The sequence below is a fragment of the Alosa alosa genome, chromosome 6, assembly GCF_017589495.1.
Source record: "Alosa alosa isolate M-15738 ecotype Scorff River chromosome 6, AALO_Geno_1.1, whole genome shotgun sequence".
In the NCBI taxonomy this organism is placed as follows: Eukaryota; Metazoa; Chordata; class Actinopteri; order Clupeiformes; family Clupeidae; genus Alosa; species Alosa alosa.
In genome coordinates this window covers 32027046-32037045 of record NC_063194.1, presented here as the reverse complement: position 1 = coordinate 32037045, position 10000 = coordinate 32027046, and the positions used below count along the sequence as shown (strand labels likewise).

The 10000-nt window shown below is 41.9% G+C and overlaps 1 protein-coding gene across 1 annotated transcript in view; it reads right to left on the bottom strand.

The window, feature by feature from the left end:
• LOC125295768 (ras-related protein Rab-26-like) overlaps positions 1-10000 on the bottom strand; it is a 125927-nt gene that overhangs the window by 51748 nt on the left and 64179 nt on the right. Inside the window, exons 5-7 of the mRNA XM_048245227.1 lie at positions 8849-8862; positions 4605-4624; positions 2109-2161 (exon numbers count right to left, since the gene is read on the bottom strand). Of these exons, the coding sequence (XP_048101184.1) occupies positions 2109-2161; positions 4605-4624; positions 8849-8862 (87 nt within the window). The remainder of the gene's footprint in view (positions 1-2108; positions 2162-4604; positions 4625-8848; positions 8863-10000) is intronic.

The window sequence follows — 10000 nt, the reverse complement described above, 5'->3', positions numbered from 1 at the left end:
AGGGCTGTTTAAACCTTGTAAGTGCATTCCACCGTGGAGTCCATTATCCCACTTATTCCACTGTTGCCACTTGCGTTGTATTCATTTCCTGTTACACTTTAAACGTTTTAATCGCTAAAACTGTCTTGTTTTTAGAACTACTTTCTTCTGACACATATCAATTCATTTCTCAACTTGCAGGACAAACTGCTGTTACTAGTTCTAAATGGATGGTTGCTTTCGACCCAAAGGCCAGTCGTTAGTTCTATCTCTCCCGTTGTCAGGCGTATCCCAAGATTCTGATGAACTTTAGCTTTGAAACATCGCTATTTTACCTAGCCTGCTGTCATCTATCTAGCTAAAGGCCACCTCCGTCTCAATGTTACTATGTTCTGAACGTCTGCAATTCGGCGAATTAATACAAGTGTGATACGGCCAAAAAAATGGATCTACTTCATAGGTGTGCAAATAACTACGGTTAATGGTCGTTCTAAATTACGTAGGACAATGGGAAATTCAACCAAGCAGTGGAATAAAGAAAAACAAAGTTCATGTAGGGTGCCCATGTCAGTGCGATGCACTCTAAAGAGAAACTAAGTTCATGTAGGGTGCCCATGTCAGTGCGATGCACTCTAAAGAGAAACTAAGTTCATGTAGGGTGCCCATGTCAGTGCGATGCACTCCAAAAGCATTGTCTGAGGCAAAAGTTACACATGTGAGATTTAGTTTGGAAAAGAGACAGATGAAACACGCAGAGGTTCTTAAGAGACACAACCGGGCAGCCATAAGATCCAGTGTCCTTCCCTGGTCTTTGCTACACCCTTCCAGCCAACTATGCTTTTATATTAAAGATGCCCTGCCACATGTATTTCATTAATTTGTGGTAATGTCTGAAGTTCTACCATGGACTCTGTAACATTTTTTGTGGAAAACATGCTTTGGTTACGTTGTTTCAAGCCATTCTAGCGTGGTATTGAAAGCCTGCATGAAGACTCAGCTCGATTTGCGCCAGTTCTCATTAATATTCAACGAGCTAAGCTGCTTGACTCTGATTGGCTAACAGCTAGTAGGTTTCGTCCATAACATGACAGCCGTTATCAACTAATTTTAGCTTCATGGCATGAACTAGCTTAGCTAGCGAGTGCTAGCATTGTCCAAATGTGCATAAGTAAAACATGCTATGGCTAGCGAGTGCATTAAACCTATAACATAAGACTTTCTTGAGTTGACAGTTTTAGTTACGGACTGTACTGGTTGTAGACTGCCGCGATGGTAGCTGTTATCAACTAATTTTAGCTTCATGGCATGAACTTTGCTTGGCTAGCGAGTGCTAGCATTGTCCAAATGTGCACAAATAAAACCTGTTAGGCTAGCGGGTTCATTAAACCTGTATAACATAGCACTTCCTTGAGTTGATAATAACGTTTTACTTACGGGCACTGGTCATAGACTGCTGCGATGGTAGCCTACTGCTCCAGGCTTCAACAGCAACCTTTTTGCAAAGCCTGTAGCATTGTTCCAAAAAATAAACTGAAGCCATTTGATCCTCAAGTCTGGGTTCTTGGGCAAAATGCATTGTTGAAGTTCTATTCATGCATAGCGCACAAGTCAGTTGACATTCAGCCATTCTTGCATAGGCCTACTAAAACTGTCACAGAGCTAAGCAAATTTTGTAAGCACAGTCTCAACTGGGCGATCTCATGAATAGTAATGTGCTCATCAATTCCACGTCAATCTGAAGAGCTTTTGCAATTGGCCTAATTTCTCTGCTTATTTCTTTTCAGTGGCTAGAGCTGACGGAGGAGGTAGCTGTTTTTCACATTCACGACATAGCACAAACACATATGGACCTATTATGTTAAAAACGGTTTTGTGTGGCAGGGCACCTTTAAAGTACAGTACATACTTTGGGGGGCTTTTTGGTATCTTATTTTGATAGGATAGTGAGAGACTGACAGGAAGTGAGTGGGGTATATGGTGCGGGCGCTGTCTCCTGCTGCACTACAGTGTTAGTTGGAAAGGGGATAGTCGTATTTGCACAACCCCACTGACAAAACAACCAGCCAACCAACACAGGGGGGAGGAACATCCTTGGTGCATATAAATGCCTAAACAAAGAGTCGTCCTACCTGGATGTTGCTGAAGGAGGCTTTGTTGGTGACATCATACAGAAGCAAAAGAGCTGAGGAGACAGGAAGAAAAAGAGAGAATTACACACACACACCTCTTATAATAATCACACACACACACACACACCTCTTCTAATAATCACACACCTCTTATAATAATCACACACACACACACACCTCTTATAATAATCACACACACACACACACACCTCTTACACAGTCACACACACACACACACACCTCTTATAATAATCACACACACACACACACACCTCTTATAATAATCACACACACACCTCTTATAACACACACACACACACACACACACACCTCTTATAATAATCACACACACACACACACACACACCTCTTATAATAATCACACACACACACACACACACACACACACACACACACACACACCTCTTATAATAATTACACACACACACACCTCTTATAATAATCACACACACACACACACACACACACCTCTTATAATAATCACACACACACACACACACCTTATATAATCACACACACACACACACACCTCTTATAATAATCTCACACACACACACACACACACACACCTCTTATAATAATCACACACACACCTCTTATAATAATTACACACACACACACACACACCTCTTATAATAATCACAAATACACACACACACACACACACCTCTTATAATAATCACACACACACACACACACACTTACACACACACACACCTCTTATAATAATCACACACACACACACACCTCTTATAATAATCACACACACCTCTTAAAATAATCACACACACACACACACACACCTCTTATAATAATCACACACACACCCTTTATAATAATCTTAATAATAATAATACACAATAATCACACACACACACACCTCTTATAATAATCACACACACACACACACACCTCTTATAATAATCACACACACACACACACACACACACACACACCTCTTATAATAATCACACACACACAACACACACACACCTCTTATAATAATCACACACACACACACACACCTCTTATAATAATTACACACACACACACACACACACACCTCTTATAATAATCACACACACACACACACACATAATAATCACACTTATAATAATCACACACACACACACCTCTTATAATAATCACACACACACACACACACACACACACACACACACACACACAATTATAATAATCACACACACCTCTTATAATAATTACACACACACACACACACACACACACACACACACCACACCCTATAATAATCACACACACCTCTTATAATAATCACACACACACACACACACACACCTCTTATAATAATCACACACACACACACACACACCTCTTATAATAATCACACACACACACCACACACACCTCTTATAATAATCACACACCTCTTATAATAATCACACACACCTCTTATAATAATCACACACACACACACACACACCTCTTATAATAATCACACACACACACACACACCAATAATAATACTTTATAATAATCACACACACACACACACACACACATAATAATCCTAATAATAATAACTCTTATAATAATCACACACACACACACACACACACCTCTTATAATAATCACACACACACACACACACACCTCTTATAATAATCACACACACCTCTTATAATAATCACACACACAATAATCAATCATCATCCTTATAATAATCATTATAATAATTACACACACACAATAACCCCTTATAACTTATAATAATTACACACACACACACACACACACACACCTCTTATAATAATCACACACACACACACCTCATAATAATCACACACACACACACACCACACACCTCTTATAATAATCACACACACACACACACACACTCTTATAATAATCACACACACACCACACACCTCTTATAATAATCACACACATAATAATCACACACACCTCTTATAATAATTCACACACACACACACACACACCTCTTATAATAATCACACACACACACACACACACCTCTTATAATAATCACACACACACACACACACCTCTTATAATAATCACACACACACACACACACCTTCTTATAATAATCACACACACACACACACCCCTTATAATAATCACACACACACACACACACACACCTCTTATAATAACACACACACACACACACCTCTTATAATAATCACACACACACACACACCTCTTATAATAATTACACACACACACACACACCTCACATAATAACACACACACACACACACACACCTCTTATAATAATCACACACACACACACACCTCTTATAATAATCACACACACACACACACACACACAATAATAATTATAATAACTACACACACACACACAATAATCACACACACACACACACAATACCTCTTAATTTATAATAATCACACACACATACACACCTCTATAATAATAATTACACACACACACACACACACAAACACACACACACACACCTCTTATAATAACTTCACACAATATCATTACAGGGGCCAGATGTACTAAATCCGCTTGTTTCACTTCATGTGCGATTTGTTTCGCCATAACGTCGTGTAAAATCATTATGGGTATGTACAAACAGGCCACAATGATGTAAAGCTTGAAACTGCCTGTCAGGAGCTGAACATGTACATTATGTTTTGTGTCATATATGCATTCATGGAGGATCCAGGGAAAGTGGGAGTTTAGCGTAAAAGATGGGAGGGGAAGAGTAAAGAGCTTTAATTATGTATTCATGGTATGTACAAAGACTGCTGCTGAAAGCGCGACGCCTATTCTCTGCTCTAAATACTTCCGCTTTGTAAAAGCAGGTGTTAGTCCAAATTGTAGTTCAATGCATCAATAAGAGAAGCTTTCAAAGACAACATAATCGCTATTTAGAGGCACCAGTTTTGTAAGTATTTGTACTATCAAAAGCGACCTTTTAACTTTTCGTTGGCCTTTCGAATGTCTTACTTTCACTTTCACGTCATTCACTTTCCTACTTGCTAGATTTGACCTTACATAGCCTATGTGCACAAGTAGTTTGAGTAAAACTACTGATCTTCATTATCTCCCCGCTTGTTGACATCTTATCATGTATGGTACAATTTCATGATCGCTAAACGTTGGATTCTTTTCAATTGCTTCAATTGCACTTGTATAGGCTCTGTCATTCAGTTGTGGACGTTCGTAAATTGCGTTTATGGGTGGAGAAAGGCAGAGAAAGGTTTGATAAATACGACGGAAACATGGGTTTGACAGCGTTCGCAATCTGCGGTTTGTCCATGACGCTGATAACGCTATGTTCGCAAATGTACGTCCATCTAATCACACACACACACACACACACCTCTTATAATAATCACACATACACACACACTTCTTATAATAATCACACACACACACACACCTCTTATAATAATCACACATGACCTCTTATAATCACACACACACACACACACACACACACACACCTCTTATAATAATCACACACACACACACCTCTTATAATAATCACACACTTGACCTCTTATAATCATAATCACACACACACACACACACACACACACACTTATAATACCTCTTAATAATACAATCACACAACAACGATATAATAATCACACACACTTGACCTCTTATAATCACGCACACACACATCTTATAATAATCACACACACACACACACACACACATACCTCTTATAATAATCACACACACTTGACCTCTTGTAATAATCACACACTTGAACTCTTCTAATAATCCACACACACACACACACACACACTTGAACTCTTATAATAATCACACACACACACACACTTGAACTCTTCTAATAATCACACACACACTTGACCTCTAATAATAATCACACACACACACACACACACACACACCTCTTATAATAATAATAATAATAATAATACATTTTATTTAAAGGCGCCTTTCTTGGCACTCAAGGACACCGTACATACAAATATAAAATATAAAAAAAACAACAAGCAAGAAAAGACAAAAACAGAAACAAAACAAACAAAAATAACATCGTATGGAATAAGCAGTTTTAAACAGATGTGTTCTGAGCTGTGATTTGAAATGGGGGAATAAGCAGTTTTAAACAGATGTGTTCTGAGTTGTGATTTGAAATGGGGGAATAAGCAGTTTTAAACAGATGTGTTCTGAGCTGTGATTTGAAATGGGGAATAAGCAGTTTTAAAACAGATGTGTTTTGAGTTGTGGGATTTGAAATGGGGAATAAGCAGTTTAAAACAGATGTGTTCTGAGCTGTGATTTGAAATGGGAATGAGCAGTTTTAAAACAGATGTGTTCTGAGCTGTGATTTGAAATGGGGAATGAGCAGTTTTAAAAAAAAAAAAAAAACAGGATGTGTTCTGAGCTGTGATTTGAAATGGGGGAATAAGCAGTTTTAAACAGATGTGTTCTGAGCTGTGATTTGAAATGGGGGAATAAGCAGTTTTAAAAAGATGTGTTTTGAGTTGTGATTTGAAATGGGGGAATAAGCAGTTTTAAACAGATGTGTTTTGAGTTGTGATTTGAAATGGGGGAATAAGCAGTTTTAAAAAGATGTGTTTTGAGTTGTGATTTGAAATGGGGAATAAGCAGTTTTGAAAAGATGTGTTTTGAGTTGTGGTGGTTGAAATGGGGAATGAATCAACGTTTCTAAGTTGGGGTGGTAGTGAATTCCAGAGCCCGGGGGAGCAGAGCAGAGCTGCTGAATGGGCCACATGGTGGTAAGGCAGGCGGTGGGGACAGACAGGTGTGAATGCTCTGCTCCACATGGTGGTAAGGACAGACAGGCGGTGGGGACAGACAGGTGTATGGAGGAAGAGGATCTTAGAGAGCAGGGAGGGAGTGGGAACATGGAGGAAATCAGACAAATATGGAGGGCGAGGTTGTGAATGGCCTTGAAAGTAAACAGGAGGACTTTAAATTGGATCGAACTGAACCGGGAGCCAGTGGAGCTGATGGAGGACGGGAGGATGTGGTGAATGGAGGGGTTCTGAGTTATGATGCAGGCAGCTGAATTCTGGACTAGTTGAAGTTTATGGAGGGATTTGTGGGGGAGGCCGAAAAGGATAGAGTTGCAGTAATCAAGGCGGAAGTGACGAGACTGTGGACAAGAATGGCAGCAGTGTGGGGGTTAGGGAGGGCGGAGGCGATTGATAATACGTGGGGTGGAAGTAAGCAGACCGAGGGGATATTATTGATGTGGGATTGAAAGGATAGTGTGTTGTCAAGGATGACACCCAGACTCTTAACCTGAGGGGAGGGGTGAAACAGAGGAGTTATCAATAGATAGAGAAAAAGCTGTCTGTTTTGGATAGAGTGGACTTAGTACCAATGAGGAGGACCTCGGTTTTGTTACTGTTTAGTTTAAGGACGTTTTGGGTGAACCAGGTTTTTATTTCAGAGATGCAATCAGTAAGGGAGGTGGGTGGGAGAGTGACTGAAGGGTTGCTGGAGAGGTAGAGCTGGGTGTCATCTGCATAACAGTGGAAATTAATGTTGAATTTGGCGAAGATACTGCCGAGGGAAGGAGGTAGATGATGAAGAGTAGAGGCCCCAGGACAGAGCCCTGGGGCACACCTGAAGTGACGGAGGAGAGGATGGATTTAAGGGACTTAAGTTGAATGAACTGAGTGCGGCCAGAGAGGTAGGATGTGAACCAGTTGAACAGAGTCTGGGTGATACCAATGGAAGACAGCCTGTTGAGGGGAGGGTGGTGTGACAAATGGTATCAAAGGCTGCACTCAGGTCGAGGAGGATGAGGGATGGTGAGGAGTCCAGAATCAGCTGCCATAAGGAGGTCATTGGTCATTTTAATAAGTGCTGTTTCAGTGCTGTGGAGTGGGGAAACCGGACTGGAACTGTTCATACAGGTTATTATGGATCTTTTTGGATAGAGTGGACATGGGTGATGCCAATGGAAGACAGCCTGTTGAGGAGGGTGGTGTGACAAATGGTATCAAAGGCTGCACTCAGGTCGAGGAGGATGAGGATGGTGAGGAGTCCAGAATCAGCTGCCATAAGGAGGTCATTGGTCATTTTAATAAGTGCTGTTTCAGTGCTGTGGAGTGGGCGGAAACCGGACTGGAACTGTTCATACAGGTTATTATTGGATAAGTGAGAATGGAGTTGGGTAGCAACTGTTTTCAAGGATTTTGGAGATGAAGGGTAGATTGGATATAGGACGGAAGTTGTTGAGGTCAGAGGGGTCAGCACCAGGTTTTTTCAAACCTGTTATAATGTTATAATAATCACACACACACTTGACCTCATATAATAATCACACACACACACACACAGCTCTTATAATAACCACACACACTTATTATCTTATAATAATCACACATACTTGACCTCTTAAAATAATCACACACACACTCCACACACACACACACACACACACACACACACACACCTCTTATAATAACCACACACACTTATTATCTTATAATAATCACACACACTTGACCTCTATGATCAACTGCGTTGGCTCTCAGTGGGCGGCGGTCACATGTTCTCTCTCTCCTCCCCCTTACCTCCCCTGCTTTGCTCCTCTCGTCTCATCTAGTCTCGCCTCGTCTCGCCTCGTCTCGTCCAGTCTAGGCTACTGTCTTCTACTCTGAGCGACTCTCTCCGCACTGCTCTCCAAACTAAAAACCATGGATTCCATCGACTGGTCTCTCAACGCATGTGACACCATCTTCTCGACGAGAAGCGTGGCTGCAGGGGAAGCTGAGTGTCCTGCCAGAACGCTCGCAGCTGGCTACACGATGGACGGGTGGGAGAAGTGGCAGGTTGTGTGCCTGGCGCCTCTTTCCGTGGAGGACATTGAAGATGTCTACCTATTCGGAACCATGATCACAGGTCTTCTGCTGATTGGGTTAGGCGTTGCCCTGGTTTATCGAGAAACTCAGAAAATGGAGGCAGCTGCCCAAAGCTCCATGGCCGTCATGACTGAAGCAGCTGTCGGCACTCAAACTGGGATTATGAACCGCAATATGGATGACATCATGGAGAAGCTCACGGCTTTGCAAAGGCAAATGGATCCATTCGGAGACCAGAATGGACAAAGAGAGTTGCGGCTACTCGCCCCGAGACCAAACAAACCCAATCTTATCTGCTGTCGGCCCCCTCAACCAGCACTGACCTCGGCCAAGGCCGCTGCTGGAACAACAACTCCCCCAGAAGAGCACTGCAGTGAGACGCTCTTGCATTCCTTCGCCAACTTCCCACAGACACCTGCTGATTGTTGACTCTGTCTGGGACCTGATCAAGGTTGTCTCCATGGCAACTTGCTGTGTTATCGCTAGGACAATCCTGCGGACCGAGGCACCAAGATTGAGCCAGGCGAAGCGACTCTCCAGGCCTACACATACACAAACTCATACATACATACATACATACATACACACGTACATACGTATGTACATACATACATACACACGTACATACGTACGTACATATCACACCCCCACTACCCCCAATCCCTCGCCTTCGCCGCTTTGTACCCACAGTCTGACAAGCGGGTCTGTGACCAGCGCTGACCTGGCTGCAGGACCGGATGGCTGCTTGCCTGCACTGGACTCCCTCCACCCCCCACTCCCCACCCCTGTTGCAAGTTGTGTGTTTTTCATGTTGTAAAGTGTACTGACGATGTGCTTATGTTGCTGAGGTGCTTTTTCCTGTTCCCACACTGTACTCCCCACAGGAGCATAGTCTGGGAGTTGCTTTTTCTCCTCCCCTCTCCTCATGTTATACTGTATTCTTCCTCAATCCTCTGTCTTCCTGTTCTATTTACCCCTTTGTCATATTGTATGTATGTTTGTGTATATGTACGG